Consider the following 16,987-nt stretch of genomic DNA (forward strand, 5'->3'; position numbering starts at 1 on the left):
TAGGTTTTAAAAATTATTTAGTCACCGCGGCGGCTGGCTCGAAATAATTCCAGCTGAGAGAACCAATTTCCGACAACTATTTGCAGTAATGAAATGGATAAAAACACCCCAGCTCTGAAAGTATTCGACGCAGTACCCTTCGTGGGAAGCAGAGGAAGAGGAAGACCTCCACTCCGTTGGAAGGACCAAGTGGAGAAAGACCTGGCTTCGCTTGGAATATCCAATTGGCGCCACGTAGCAAAGAGAAGAAATGACTGGCGCGCTGTTGTTGACTCGGCTATAATCGCGTAAGCGGTGTCTACGCCAGTAAAGAAGAAGATTTGCAGTAATAGTCGATCGGCTTCAAGCCCTCAAACCAAGATCCTTCCTCAAAATCGTTCATAAAGTCGATGGTCTTTCGTCATTCCTGCAGTCACCTGCTCCTAGGAACATAAAGTGGTCATTCCTCAATTACGTCGACGACATTAAACAATACGCCAACCAGACTGCGGACGCAACAAACTTCCGACAAGCACTGCCCGCCATTCAGAGTGGAGCCATCAACACTTTCACCGATTCTCTTCCATGGCGTACTCGGAATCAAACCACCACCCTTTGCAGACGAAGAGCTCGAGTGGCCACGAGAAACGCGAGTGACTCTTGAGCAGCTTCGTTCTGGGTACTGTAACATGTTAAACTCCTACCTATCCAGAAGAGACCCCGACATATCCATCAAGTATATGTTCTGCGTGTAATGAGTCTCCATATGACACTGGCCACCTCCTTGCATGCACCCCAGTCATTTGACACCCCTCTCTCTTTGGTCCGACCTCGACGAAACAGCACGTTTTTTGGGCTTCCTTTAGACGACAACGTAGCTAATTCTTACCGTCCTAACGCGGACTAGGTATCCGCGATGCTTCAAGCGAACAAATATTTATTTTGTCGCATCATCGACCGAAAGCGGGTTCCATTCCGATGATTGTTGACTTGTTTACATGTCAAACTCATAAACACATGTCTTATCGGCCGCTATAATGTTTTCCATGGATGTGGGATCAGAATTCTTACAACATTTTGGCATTTTCTCAAACTCCCTGCGGGATTATTTAGCTGGTCTTAAGTTTTTCCGCCAATCTCTTATCCTGAGTTTTTGGATCGCTGTTACGGTCCGCTCTTTAATTTTCATCCATACCAGCTTTGATTGCAGCATATGACTTATGTATAACGTTGTCGGGTGTTGTCCTTCGTTGGATGGTAGTTCTCTCTATTACATATCTTGAGCAGGAGAAAGAGATATGCTCGGCGTTTTCATCGACAAGGCTGCAAAATGAACATTTTGTGTCGTCATCGTGGCCGAATCCGCGGAGGTACTCCCTGAAACAGCCTTGACCCGTCAAGAATTGCGAAAGATAAAAGTCTTTCTTCCCGTAATATCTTTCAATCGAGGTTGGTACGGTTTATGTGTGTACGTTTCCAATTGTGCGCGTGCGTGTACCGTCTTTTTCACTCTTCGGGGCTCGCCTGTCTCTCCTACTTTTGCTCGGGCTACTGTCACTGTAGCTGCCTTGCCACAGGCATTTTCAACATGTGCTTTGAAATTCAGTCTTGCATCAATCATAACTCCAAGGTACCTCAGACAGTTTTGCGTTGTAACGTTGTATTCTAAGCACCACTTCCGTCTCTTCTCCGGCTCGCTGCAGCTTAGTTTCCGTAAGCCAATATCTAATTTGTGTTGTGATCGCATTGCAGAAGTTACCAACTTCCGATTCGGTGATCCGTATCCTTTTTTCTTTGGCTTTACATGCCGCACAGGAAGGTTTTTTGTCGAAGTGTCCCTTTTGGTACAACATTTGCTTCTGTCATCCTCGCTAGCACAGGTCCTCGTCAGATGCTCATATTCCAAGCACCTGAAACAATTTCTAAGGTTCGGCTTCTCTCTTATTTTACAGATCACTCACCCAATCTTGATGTTGCGTTGAATCAGTCTTCTTTCCTCCGATGTCGGAACACTGATGACCGCCGTCTGCGAACCCTCGTATGCCTGTCTTATGCTTTTGATCGTATTTTGCCTGAAGGAGCCTAGCTCATTAATTAGTGAGCGAATTTCATTTACTATACCCTCTTTCGTTGTTACTTTATTTGGGTCGCGAATCTCTACCGATACCACATGGGTTACGGCTCTTATCTGAGCCTGGTCATCTAGCACCTTGCATATCTCTTTTTCATATGCACCCGTGTTCGTCACCTGCGCCTTCTTCATTTTTAGGACTAACTCGTCTGTTGCCATGTTTCCAATGTGTGCAATGACATCGCACCAGTCTTGGTGCACGTCTAAAGGGGTCAGCTTGAACGCTAAGTCCACCAGCGGTCGGTGTTCTCCTGGACAGTTTTGCTTAGTGCCGTTTTTCGTCTTGCAATCATGTACACTGCTGCTGTTGCTATTGTTTTTTTTTTCAATTCATTATCCTTGTGTAGGGGCCGGCCGAAATAGACAGGAGCGGGTGTACCCTCCGGGTGCTCTTTTGTCACAATGTTTATATATAAAAGATCAGGATGACGAGAGGAGTTCAAATTTGTATCCCTGTTTGCCTGTCCGTCCGTTAGACGGTACAACTTATAACTTGAGTAAACATTGAGATATCTCTAAGAAACTTTGTACGCATGTTCCTTGGTAAAACAGTAAGGATGAGCTCCTAGATGTGCGTAATCTGCTCTCTCCCCATATACACACACATTAGCTACTTGGTATGTCCGATATTCGATTTTTTGCCAATAACACTCCTTGCTTGCTCCTTTCTCCTTGCGGATCATCTCCTTTGTGGTATGAGGACCAAACGCAATAAAAGGTTCCGATCCTAACATGTTGGTGGATGCTGCAAAACGGGCTCGTCAGCTAGTTCATTCCCGGCTAAAGCTTTGTGACTGGGTACTCAGGCACATCAGTAGCGATTTGATCTCGTAGGCAGAGATCGCTTTAAGTTCCGCTTGACTGTCGTTCGTTGCGATAGTTGCGTTTGTGGTTAATCTTTACCCACCGATTTATAGTAAATATCTCTGCTTGGAATATGCTTGGAAAACTTCCCATTGGTATGGAAAGTTTAGTGCGTGTTCCTGTGATTCCTGCATAAATTTCCTCCGATGTCTTTGAGACGTCAGTATACCAATGGTTGGACTATCCCTAAGCAGTACGTCGAGAGTGAAATCATTCCATTCAGTCTTACTGCTGGGGCAGACCTTGAACTTCTTGCTGAAGTTTATCCTTTTGGTAATACTGTCCCTTGGGAGAAGAGCCAATGATAATACACCAATTAAGTCCTTCATACGCCGGGATGAGTTTATTTTACCTCTGCCACACCTTTCTACTGTCATTTGAAGCGGTGTGAGTTACAGTATGACCTTAGGTGCTGCCTATCGGGGACGTGCAGATGCAGAGGAGCTTCTCCTTGCAGCTTCGATTGTTGAAGTTCTACCGAAGCCTGCGATGCTTTTGAGGCTCAAGCCACCGCTTCATGGTTGATAATCGGCACACAAATGTTCTCTGCGCCAGAGTTTCATTGCACGGTAAGACCACCCTTGCTTCCCAATTCGGACCGGCTCCGTTAGAATACAGCCACATCAACTTCTTACCTGTAAGAAGTTCAAAGGGCACGGGAGTCGCGTAACACCCTGGATTAGGAGGTGACAACGCTTGGTTGTCGCACGCATGCAGCTTCTGGCAACGAGTATGCCTTGCGACTTAAGCCCCTGCACCACGACAAGGTGCCTATCATTCACACTCAGGATAACTCAGGAAGGTTTTATAGAAGGGCAAAAGTGGACGATGAAATGACATATCTCCGGACCTATTTGACAAATTTCAACCAAATTCGATGATCCGATATTACATTGTGCAAGTTGGCGCAGTCGGACTACATTCACTTCCTACTTCCCGCATAGCACAATTTTAAATTCCATATGGTTCTTTTCAGTATGTAAATCGGCAAAAGTAGTGACTTTGAGTTATGCCATCTCGAATCTAAAATTACCAATCGGACATTCCGAATATGTGGATCCCAGTGCGAATGGCTGACTTTTTGCCGAAAATACCGATCTATCTGTGAGATATGTTATTAAAATTTGGTGAAAATGTTTATTTGATAATAATATACCATTGTGTCAAAATTGAGTCGGTCCAATACTTACCTTAGCCCTCATACGCGGACTACAGCCCCGCCTACTTCCCATATAACACAATTTTGAATTCTAATTGATTATTTCACTTTTCATTTTCGATTTTACGGCCATACCTAGTGAGCTTCAAAATGAAAAAAGACACACGCACAACTACTTTCAGCTTTTTTTGTAAAGGTATATATTTTTAAAGCTTTCGATTTACAACAACTTATGCTAAAATTTTATATTATCTATCATTATGAATACTCGTTCATTTACAATAAAAGATCACCTGTGCTCGATTTAAATGTGGAAGAGTACCCGTATTTGTACTCTCTATAAATAACCGGTAGTTACGGCGCCTGTTCTAAAGCTATTTTAATTACTCACACTTTTTAATAAGTTTTCTTATAAAATAAGGGTTAATTTACACAAAATAGAAACTATATAAATAGGTACAGGACATTCCTGTGGATGCACTGGTAAAAACATAACAGTCTCTAAAATGTCGGAATGTGTCTATATATGTACATATGAAAGGACATTTAAATGCGTACTCTTAATGAAATCACTAGCACATGGCAATATTGACTTTCCTGCCAAGCCTACAAATATTTATACACGTTTATGCAATGCTTAGCAGATTGCATTTGTAAGTTCAGAAGACACTATATTGCTCATACACCACGACATCCGTATGCAGACCAATATGGCATAGTATTGACTGTTGAATACAAGTGGGTGGATCACACGCTCGTATTTGACACCGAATTGGCAATGGTGACGACAGTTGCAGCAGTCGCTGTACTTGTGGCGGCGGCGGCGGCAGCACGGGATGTTGACGCTGCCCCTGCTTCAGCAGCTGGTGCTGTTACGTTTCCTGTTGGTCTCGCAGTTGCACCCATTTCCAAGGTTAGTGGGGCTGGCCGGGTCCCGTTCCGATCGACTTCTGAGTATGGCGGCACTGTCGTATCTGTTGTGGCAACGGACGTTGTCGAGGTTGTAGGCGGTGGGGATAAAGTGCCGGCCGCCGTCTGAGCGGCACTCATAGCCATCACCTCTTCGTAGGTGGGTAAATCCTTTTCATCTTTCTCCAGTTGTGCGCGAATGCGGGCAGCATCTTCGGCGCTCGGTTCAACATAGAAGAAATCTGAAAAACGATGTGGTAACGGGTTGTTGGCGCTCTCATTTGCGATCGTGAAAATGTTGCCTTGGCGATCTGGAAAGAGAGGAAGGTGAATGTAAAAATTAATCAAAGATTTAGGATTTTTATTAATAAAAGCACTAAGAAAAGCAAAAAACCAGTGACAAGGGTGGTTACTAAGTGGACCCCTTATTATTTTTTCAACAGATGTAGAGCAAAAGATGACTTGTCGCGATTTGTGAACTCATCTCTTATGGTTGAGTGTGCGGAACTGGCACTTGTAAAGTAAGATTCTAATATAGTTAAATTCTACAATTATAGAATAGCATTTTTGGAATAACGGGCACATATTCGTAAGCATATCAGCTAACAGTTGATTCTAGTTGATTACGCTGTTATCTGATACGAGTATATTGCTATTGATATTGCTGCTTGCCTGAACGAAAATAAAGCTAAAATGGTGAAATAAGAGCTAAGGTTGATATATAATTTTGAAGATCAGCTGGTGGATTCTACTTGAAATATTTTTCTAACTAAAAAGTAATGTTTTCCGCAAATTTTCCCTTTCACTTCTGATGTACTTCAACTACAAGTAAGGTTCCGTGATTAATGTATAAGCGCTAAATTTGATTTCACTAAATCATTTAACTGGTATTTTTTAAAGAATTTTGAAAAAAACAGAGACTTTTCAACGAAATTCTGGCACTGGGAAAAAAGAAGACATGTCTATGCATGTCAAATTGTTATAGAATATCATGTAAAGAGCGTATGCGTACAATGAGATGGAATTGAAATGAGCACTCGGAATGTATGAAAACGTCTTAAAGAGGCTGCATTTAATAGATGCCGGCTAACAAAAAACCGTTTTGATCCTTAAAATCCATCAAAAAAGACTACAGTGTTACACGAATCTTTCACCATAAGCATTTGAAGAAATGTTATATTTTCCAATGATGATGCCCTACGTGCCGACGCACGTTCACAGCGGGTTCAAAAAATTAGAACTTAAGACGGACCGACAAACAAAACGGATCCGGAATGATCTGGGTCACTTTTTAATGTAAAGCTGGAGATCTGGCCCAAAGTGGTGGAGCTGTAAACGCGGATAGGTATCAACCAATCTTAGACAAGATATTTATACCATCTATTGAACAGCATTTTGACATAATTGACCAGTCAATAGTTTCGTTTTGAATCCAATAGAGGATTTTAAGCTTACTTTCAAAGTTAAAGTAACTAAGAACAATGAAGAAAGAGCTAAGCTCGGGTGCAACCGAACATTTTATACTTTATACTAGAAATACTTTACGGTTTAAAACGTCAACTTGAGGATCAAACCCCAAACATATATATATACGTATATACTATACATAACTCCTATATTGACAGACACATAGTTATGAGTAAAACACGATAGCTCCTTTTCGTTGAGATAACTCACATACTCGTATTGGCCTATATATTCGGCCCATATACCTAATATACAGACATACCATTGTTAAAGAAATACTATCCCTGAATGTGAATTATTCAGATATTGACTGATATTTTCGAACAAAAGTCAACTATAGAATACTGGGATCCAAATATTCGGTACCTAGGGGCTTGAATAGGTTTTAATAGATTTCAAGAAATTTTGATCATAAGGTGCCATACACTCCAGTTATATTAATAGCCGGCCCGATAAAGCCTTTCCATACCATCCCGACGTCAAATTTTTGCGTTTTTTGGCTCATTCAGTTATTAGACAGTACAAAGTAAACAGGACTTAAAAAAAAACAGAACAAATGATTTTTTCGGCAAAATCAATTTATTTTATTCAAAAGTGAGTCTCCTTCTGCTTCAATACAGCTTTTTGCACAATACAAAAGCATGTCGAACGAGTGTTTTTGCTTGTTGGCCGGTATAGCCGCCAGTATGCCGGTGCAGGCATTTTGAAAGGCCTCTACGTCTGCATAACGCTTTCATTTCGTGGGCAAATGCATTTTTCCGAAAAGGAAGAATCGCACGGTGCCATGATTAAAATGTGATTTTTGGTCAAATAATTGGTCATAATGATGTCCTTCGAATATTGGATTCTGAGCAATTTTTGGTCGTCAGCCAATTTGTGCGGAACAAACCGAGCACACACCTTTCGCCAGCCCAAATGTTTCTATGGAATTTGCGGTAATTACGGATTTTGATTGGGCCACATGTTGATCGTCATTTATGTCCTCACGACCACTTTGAAAACGTTGAAACCACTCGTACACTCTGCTACGAGATAGGCAATCATCGCCGTAAACTTGTTTCATCAATTGAAACGTTTCGGTAAAATTTTTACCAATTTTAAAGCAAAATTTAATGATGGCTCTTTTTTCGAAGCTCATTTTCGCACCGATAACACAAACATACCCGACACTTAAAACGCAATAACTTCACTTTCCGATGAAATGTCATGATTCTCACTAGACAATAGATAAAGATAACATATAGATGGCGCCACCAGGGGGCACTAGATTCAAAAAGTCCTGTTTACTTTGGAACGCACCTTGTATGGGGAGTGAACGGAGTTTTCATCCGATTTCCATTTTCACATTATTGGTTGGAGCTTTAGTTGTTATTAAACATATTAGAGGGTGGTGCCCATTTATTTTTTAAATTGTTTGCCCAAAGGTGTCCCTTACCACTGGCCAGTCATTCGAATTTCAACTTTTCTCGTCACCTTGATAATTTATATATATTTAAAACTATATCTATCTAAAAAAATTGAGAAACATTTTAATTTTTACAGCTGTCTGAATATCATTGATTATTTTTCGTCAACAAATTGCATATCACCGAGATCATTTTCACCTATGCACTTCCAAAGCATTACTTTGTCAATATGTTTGACAAATTGTATTTTTATGATGCATTTCAAAACTCACTTTCTGTCACACTTTATTACCACCGTTTAGCCCGAAAATATTAAGTTACATCATTAATTAAATTACTTTTGTTCAAAATTAAATTATAAGTAAGGTTTAAATTTTCAAACAAATGCTTATGCAATGTGGACTGCAGTCGGTTAATAAGTCTTTAAAATTAACTACTTTACAATTTTCTATTTGAACAATTTGATTTCCAAATATTTTGGAGGGCTACTGTATATGATTAGTTCATCACTTGTACAAATTCTTCGCAAGACTGACCAGAGAAAATATTCTTTCCATATTTGTTTTCAATGTTATAACCAGCGCAACATCATTTAATATATTCGTGGAACACTCGGTGTTCGAAAATAATTTGAAAAAATGTATTTTTCGATTTTATTTTTTTGCATGCGTTAGAAAAACGAGGCTAATACCGATTGAGGGATATTCGAGTTTCTTCAAAACTGTGTTGCACTCTTTTAAGAAAAAAAGGCAGCAAGAGAGGCTCAAATATCATTGACAAGTTTTAAATTAGTGATTACAGACTCTACATGTACACAAGTTAGTATATTTTGAAATATTTGAAGTCTACGTGCTCCAGTTTAAATAATGCTACAATATTTAGTAAAATTTCAAATGGATAATATTCATACCACGCTCAAGACGATTTTGCGCACGCATTACGGTAAACATGCGTAGGGTTACCTTCATTTTGAATTAAAAGAAAAATTTATTAGATTTTCGTTAGTTTAAAATCAATTCTTAAATTTTTACGAACCACAAAAAATTGATAAATTAACACTATTATTATGACAATAACAAAGTAAGTAATGAACATTTCGTAGTTAATTATTTTGACAATTTTTAAATCTAAATTTACACAGTTCAGCCGCAAAAAACTGTGCTTATTGACGGAACAATTGAAGAAAACTACCGCAATCCGATCAAAAACAAATAAAAACTCTTCAAGTTCACTGCTCAGTGCGATAAGTAAGGCAATTTTAAACATATGATAATTGAAATGTTAATTGATAAGCGCATTTGCAGTGCAAAATTTGTAAATATTAAATGCATGTTATACCTTTCTTGAACATTTTATGCTTTGTATATAGGCGCGATATTGCCACTATAATGCTGATAAGATTATTTCCTTTATGAGCGTCAGGTGCTAAAATTGCTTTGCCTATCATTTATGCAATGACTTTGTAAAAATTTATTACTTCTTGTAACAATAAAATTTGAATAAAATATATTTTAAATAGACTTGGAATTTTTGAAATTTGTTTTGCGTGCGGTAATTCCAGTAGCTGATTAAAATTTGTCCAGAGAAGTCGACGGCGTTGAAAACATCGAGTTCTGTGCGTGAAATTCATTTCCGTAAATAAAATTCGTATTAATTCGGATGACGCGATTTTGACAGTGTATGTGTTAATCTATTTTATTTGATGGCTACGCTATATATAATTATCAGAACGACTTGTCAATCTATATCGATAATGTGAAAGTAGACCAACTTATCATTTCTATGTCAATCAACTAGCAGGTTATGATACCCTGAACAGTGTACACTAAAAATTATCGTTTTGTTTTTATTGTCTTATTATTCTACCACATCTCTAGAATATTGTCCAGGTTTCCAGTTGATCCGAATAATAGTTTCTGAGATACAGCCTTGAGAACTTGTGCGCTGGAGGCTAGCTAGGCTAAGTGCGCCGTCTTTAAACGCCTTTTTTTTCCAAACTGTGTTTTTAAAGACGGTTGGCAAGATTTCTCGAGAACTGCTCAACTGATCTTCATCAACTTTCACACAGGTCTTTGAGGTACAATTCTTAAAGACGAAGGATTTTTTCTGTTTTTAACCTGAGGAAATTCTTCAAATTTACTATACCATATATCTGCCATACAAACTCGCTGATTAAGTTTTTGTATGTTCACTTTTGGTTTTTTTTTTGTGAAGGGTATAATAACTTCGGTGCAAACGAATTTAACGTTTCTTGTTTTCATGTCAATCAATCCATAAAAACTTTTCTTAAGTTTTTTTTTCATAATCTACAAATAGTACTGTGTTTTTAACTGTGTGCTTATAATTTAGAATACTTCGAATGAAGTTACATTTCACTGGCTGGATAGTATTTGATTGAAGTTTTTTTTTATTAAAAAATACATGAGCACAAATATGCTCTAAATTTTGTCCAAAACTTACTTAGAACGAAACACAAGTCTTCGACATGTCGTAACTGTCCAGGGGCTTAAACACGTATTTCTTTTCTCTTTTTAACGTTGCTCTATTTTTTCGATATGTTTTATTCCCAGAAATCCATAAATTTTTAATTCGCAACAGCAAGAACATCGTTAGGAAGACACTTAGACCATTCAATTCACTAAAATGTTATACACACCATTATAAGAACGTCGCATGCCTGCTTGTTGCCACACGCCTCGCTGTCGAAAACGATTGCGATTACAAATTCTATATCCTTGCGGACATAATCTCGCCAATGATTTGCTTTCAATTCGTGTATAATAGCAAAAAATTGGTAATACCACAAATGTAAAGAGAAATATTATTACGAGCAAAGTAAAAATACTCATTTTCCACGCACTCTTACACCCGAGAACCTTTTTGGCTCCAATTCTTTACGTGTTACGTCAATAATATAAAACTCAGCACCGGTCCCTCCAATATCTATATACTTAAGAATAAGTCACTGTCGAAGTATCTGTACATCACGACGCTCGTTTTACAGTTCGTTCTACGAGTATATCATGTAATAGATATGCTAGTACTTTGCGATTACGACTACAATGCGCTGACACTTACGAAACACTGGTCAACCACATAAGTTATTTCAGTATTTCGTTTCAGTATTTAAAACCATTAACTACCGTTTTGTTTAGCTTTCATGCTATCCGCACGACACTCGTATTATTTTGTACAACTTCAATTGGGTTGTGTGCGTTTTTCATCGTTTCTTCCACAAGTGGCGTAATGGTAATAAAAACCATAGACCCAACGGCACTTGCTATACCTATTCGCTGATAAGATTAAATATTTTGCACATTCTCCCTCTGTATGGCTTTAGCTGATTTAGTTACGAGTTTGATTTGTTTGCTAAACAGGGACAGGAAGTGCCGTGCTCTTTTCACAATTATAACAACACGGATGTACCTGTCTTATTCTGATCGAATCTTAGGCTTAATTAAAAGCCCAATTAATTAACTTTGGCATTTTATGATAACCAATTAAGTAATTTCTTACGATACCCATGTGCAGTTGGACTCGTGACACAGTCTGACAGCATTTCGATTTTTTTTTGTTTTGTCAACTAGCTTCAGGTTATTGCATTATCTCTTGCCACTCTTCTTAAAAATATGTACGATAAAGCGTCGTATTCATGAGAAAACTTATTCGATTTATATTTCTAACGGGTGGTCCAAGTAGAGGCAATTTTTTGCATTTTTTTGACAGATCACGTGTGTGTCAAGCTGTCATGTTATTTTTGTTAAGTATTGTTTGGCATTTCATCATGGAAAGACTTATGCCTGAACAACGTTTACAAATCGTTCAACTTTATTACGAAAATTCACGTTCTGTAAAGAATGTGTTTCGTACGCTTCCCTCAACTTATGGTCAACATAATCAGCTACTGAGCGTAGTATTCGCAACACCATCACCCATCTTGAGACCCAGCATACAATATTTAATAATATTCAACCGAATAGATCACGTCCAGTGAGGAAAATATACTTGTAGCAGCCATAGTGTACACGAAGACCGTGGAGAGTTTCTTCGGCGCCGTGCGCTTGCCGCGAACATATGGAACGACTTGACGCATTTTATGTCGAGTTCTTAAAATGAAAGCTTAGAAAATACAGCTTGTGCAAGAACTGAAGCTGCTCGACCTTACCAGCCAACATCACTTCGCTCTATGGGCTCTTGAAAAGTTCCGAAAGTTCCTAGAAGATCCGACATTTGCGAGCCAAATTTTGTTCAGCGATGAGGCTCATTTCTGGCTCAACGGGTATATAAACTAGCAAAACTTACACATTTGGGACGAAGAACAAACTGAGGAGATTCAAGGGCTGTCATTTTATCCTGAAAAAGCAACGGTTTGGTGTGGTTTGTAGGCCGGTGGAATCACCGGTCCATATTTCTTCAAAAAAGATGCCGGTGTGAACACAACCGCCAATGACGATCATTATCGCGACATGATAACCGACTGTTTGATGCCTGAATTTGAAGCTTGAAATCTTGGTGACAAATTGGACTCAACGGAGACAAAGAGCGCACTACAAACTATAAATAGCTAAGTATTCTTACATAAAAAACACTGCGTTCATATGAGTGCAGTAAATGCAATAATTCTAAGTTCAGTGAAATGTGGACGTTCAAAAAAAGAAAATTTTGAAGACCTGGAAGCTTCACACTATCGTCTGGTAATGAAATGTTGAAAGACCGTTACAATAAATGCAATACTCTAGAGAGAGATTAAATCAAAGGATACAATGATTTTCATTCGCAAAACCATTCTCCTATTTTTAATAGGAAACCTTTATCCTATAAAAAGGCTGTTTGCATGCAAAGAGCTACAAATATAGATCTTTACGAAAACCAAAGTTTAAAACAGGTAGGTTGCCTTTTATATTTTGGGATTAGAGAACAAAGACACATTTTAATAATCGAATATTGCTGACCTATTAGTTTACGAGTATCTTTTACGTATGGAAATGGTATAGAAGACATTCGGTGACAAGTCAAATCTTTGGATTGCTTACCAAATTGAAGTTTTGAGTGCTCAAAAATGCATTCTTTGAGAGCTCGATAAATTGTATGGGCTTCACCGTAAACAAATATTTATTATACTAAAATATTCTTTCAATATTGAATGTATGCTGGTCCTACTAATACCTATAGCTTTTATCTCACGATAGGACACATAACGATCTTGCAATATCACTTTGCGCACGGCATCAATAGTTTGCGGAACAACAACTGATTTTTGACGACCTTCACGAAATCTCTTTTGGAGTGTTCTGCGACCTATATTAAATCATACCATTGATAAACTCTAGTTTTTGATGAAGCTTCATTGCCAAAAACTACATTAAGTTTACCGTTCATTTCGAAATTTGTAAAAAAAAAATAATTGCGCGAAAATGTTTGATAATTAACTCCATTTTTTGGCCGAGATGAATATTTTAAGTTACTGTAAGCAACACAAATAGCGCTCGTATGTCAAAACATTCTAAATAACAGCAAAAATGTCAAATTTTACGATAGAGTTGTGAGTTGCCCCATTGTAACACTATGGGCGCCAAATCCCGAAATGTACCATAAAACACAACTTTGAAACGTATATTTGTTTAAACATTCAAAAGTCTTTCTAAATCAACTCGATTCATAATTCATAAAAACCGTACAACAACATACCAGTGTTACGTTCCGTCTGTCTCCGTCTATATCGATTATCTGCTCGTCGAATCTGCCGTTCGTACCTCTTATCAACCCAAATAGTCATTTGCATACAAAAAGCGATCGCAAGACAACCGAAGAAAAAGGCCATAGCTGAAGAAATCAACAATAAAATGCCACCCATGATGTTGTTGCCAAAATACTTATTGTAATTTTTAGTCGACTGCCGATGTAATGTTAGCCGCACAGTATTAGTACTAAATAAGCTCGTGCGCAGCTTGACGTTCGTTTCGCTTATTTAACGACGAGAGTCCGGAATTCTTTAGCACTCGCTCTTTTTTTCTGGCGCACAAAAAAATATTGTATTTTGCTTGAACAGGTGAACTTTAAGAATAAGCATGTAGCATTCTATGAATACCAACTAAATTACTTTGGCACTGTTATCTGATAAAATGTCGTCTACTATCGTCTAATTTCAGGCGGCGAAGCGGGGATCGAATGGGTACTGACACATTAGGTGGGTGCATATTTCGGTGAAAATCTTTTTAAAGGAAACTCATGTCTTTTCCTAGGGAATGGCTCCAAAATGAGAGGTAGAAAATTAAGCACACCAAAGTATTATATTTAGTTCTCTCTAGATCCATGTATACGAGTTTAAAACAAATAGCATAGTGCCTAAACAATTTCGATTGATTTCTTTTATCAAAAATAATGTACCACCCTATCATATATATACATATATATTTATATACATTTGGCTTTAGCCACTTTAAAAACTTAATTCCAAAACGCAAAAATGACTAAGCAATAAATTGGCGACCAACCTTAACTACTGCATAAGCATTTAATAATATATGTATATAAAGTATGGCATACATACATATGTTTCAGCGAAATTTTAAGAAGTTTAGAAAGAAGAGATGTGAATGATAAGTACAGGTATCAACTATAGTTAGCAGATTATTTTCCGGGGGAGAGTTAGTTGTTATGAGATAATACATGCTTCTGTCTATCTAAATTTAAGGTAGTTTTAAAATTTTAATTTTTAAAACATATCTTACTGAATATTAAAGTAAAATAAAATCTATTCCAAACAAACTCTCTTTGTCGCTGGTTAAATATGCAGCTCTGAGTTAATAGACATCAATGACGAAGCTAAGTTAGTAGGTGTGACGTTTCTTCTGCGATTTTTATGGTGTTATTACAGCAATAGAGAGTTTCTAGAAGTAAACACTTGAGCTTCGACAGCAGAAAACCACAAGGAGACAAAGGTTTTAAAGAGTGTCGGTTAGAAAAAATAATTTCTCAGAGCTTTTCAACACAAACAGTAATAATTATAGAATTAATTAAAAATAAAATAAATAAATTTATAATCGTCAAGATTTTTTTGAAACTATTGTTTTACAAACCCATATATCGGATATAACTCAAAGTAAAACAGGCAAGGAAGGGTTAAATTCGGTGTAACCGAACATTTCACACTCCAGAAACTTGCAAGGAATAAAGCCGGGAAAATACCATCAGGTGTTGGCAAAACTTAATATTAAAAATGTTGTGAAAGAATTCAACTTTCAATATTCGACGAAAATTATATTAAAATCATGTTCTACTGTGTACTACTACTGTGGGGAAAAATAGTAAGACTTTTAATTTCAATTTCGCGCAAAAGTCCATTCGTTGAAATATTTTTTTCTCGCCTGATATGATTATCAGTGACATCTGTGCCAAATGTCACATAAAAATAACTATTAGTGTTTGGTATACGCTTGAGTTTCTGAAGTTCATAAAGTGCATCAACAAAGCAATTCTATGAAATTTTGTGTGCGGGATCAAATTTCTGATGCAGAAGCGCTTGGAATGTGAAAAAGTGTTTTGATTGCCACAAATTATTCAAAGAAGCTCGAGAATGTGTTGACGACGAACCAAGTCAGGACGGCCATCAACATCAACTGATGATCAACATGTCAATCAAACAAAGGAATTGCTGGTTGGTGATTGGTTATTGTTCTAGAATCACTGAATATTTTCGAAAAACAACGTCGTATAAACGTCTGTGAAACAATGCTTTCCGACTACCAGGATATCTTACTACCCGGAAGTAGACGATCAATCGGCCGAATATCGTGGCAAAGATGAGTGAAAACACCACAACAGGTAAAAAATCAGGGTTTTATCGACAGTTTTCTTCGATTATAAGAGTATTGGAGTCGAGTGGGATTACTTTGAAGAGGACGACTACGCGTTTATAGCCGACTTAACAACAGCGCCCCAGTTGTTTCTTCTTATAGCAACATAACGCCAATTAGAGAGTCCAAGCAAAGCCTGGTCTTTCTTCATCTGGTCTTTCCAACGGAGTGGAGGTCTTCCTCTACCTCTGCTTCCTCTGGCTGGTACTGCGTCGAATACATTCAGAGCTGGAGTGTTTTTGTCGATACGCACGACAATACCTAACCAGTGCAGCCGTTGTCTCTTAGTTCGCTGAACCATGCCAATATCGTCGTATATCTCATACAGCTCATCGTTTCATCGAGTGCGATATTCGCCGCGGCCAAAGCGCAAAAGACCATAAATCTTTCGCAGAACCTTTCTCTCGAAAACTCCTAACATCGACTCATCAGATGTTGCCATCGGCCATGCCTCTGCACCATACAGCAGGGCGGGAATAATGAGTGACTTATAGAGTTTGGTGTTCGTTCGTCGAGCGATGACTTTACTTCACAGTTGCCTACTCAGTCCAAAGTAGCACCTGTTGGCAAGAGTTATTCTGCGTTGGATTTCGAGGCTGACATTGTTGTTGTTAATGCTGGTTCCAAGATAGACCAAATTATCTACAATCTCGAAATTATGACTAGTCGCGAGTGCGACGACTGGTTGTTTGATGATAGGAGGTATTTGCTTTGCTTCCTTATCCAGTCTGGAGAAAGCAGAACTAATGGCGCGGGTGTTATATGATATCAATATTAGGCGTATTTTATTTGACCAGCAAACTAAGCTATTAGCTTATTTTGTATGGAAGACTTAGCCAACAAAATTATATTGGCTTGTCATAAGCTATCATAGCTTGATGTTGAACTAGAGGCATTGCCAGTTCATCGTATTTTTATACCCTGAACAGGGTATATTAAGTTTGTCACGAAGTTTGTAACACCCAGAAGGAATCGTCGGAGACCCTATAAAGTATATATATAAATGATCAGTACGTCGAGATGAGTCGATTTAGCCATGTCCGTCTGTCTGTCCGTCTGTCTGTCCGTCTGTCTGTATATATACGAACTAGTCCCTCAGTTTTTAAGAAAACGTTTTGAAATTTGCAAACGTCATTTTGTCATCAAGAAGCTGCTCATATGTCGGAACGGCCGATATCGGACCACTATAGCATATAGCTGTCATACAAACTAACCG

The 16,987-nt window shown here is 38.2% G+C and overlaps 1 protein-coding gene and 1 long non-coding RNA gene across 11 annotated transcripts in view; one reads left to right on the plus strand and one right to left on the minus strand.

The window, feature by feature from the left end:
- Positions 1–4,306: 4,306 nt before the first annotated feature.
- LOC105231988 (clathrin coat assembly protein AP180) overlaps positions 4,307–16,987 on the minus strand; it is a 44,686-nt gene continuing 32,005 nt past the window's right edge. For 7 of the 10 annotated variants that reach the window (XM_011213583.4, XM_011213574.4, XM_011213565.4 and 4 more), the window contains one exon: positions 4,307–5,353. In XM_011213583.4, coding sequence (XP_011211885.2) covers positions 4,881–5,353 — 473 coding nt within the window. In that variant the 3' untranslated portion in view covers positions 4,307–4,880. Of the gene's footprint in view, positions 5,354–8,825; positions 8,878–8,950; positions 9,106–10,571; positions 11,001–13,603; positions 13,960–16,987 lie in introns of those variants that run through there. The other 3 variants (XM_049451101.1, XM_019992657.3, XM_011213548.4) reach the window with 3 other exon arrangements.
- LOC125777115 (uncharacterized) lies at positions 5,360–5,947 on the plus strand. Its single transcript, XR_007422111.1, has 2 exons — positions 5,360–5,823; positions 5,876–5,947. It is a non-coding gene; the product is annotated as an uncharacterized LOC125777115 (long non-coding RNA).

The sequence above is a fragment of the Bactrocera dorsalis genome, chromosome 3, assembly GCF_023373825.1.
Source record: "Bactrocera dorsalis isolate Fly_Bdor chromosome 3, ASM2337382v1, whole genome shotgun sequence".
Lineage (NCBI taxonomy): Eukaryota > Metazoa > Arthropoda > Insecta > Diptera > Tephritidae > Bactrocera > Bactrocera dorsalis.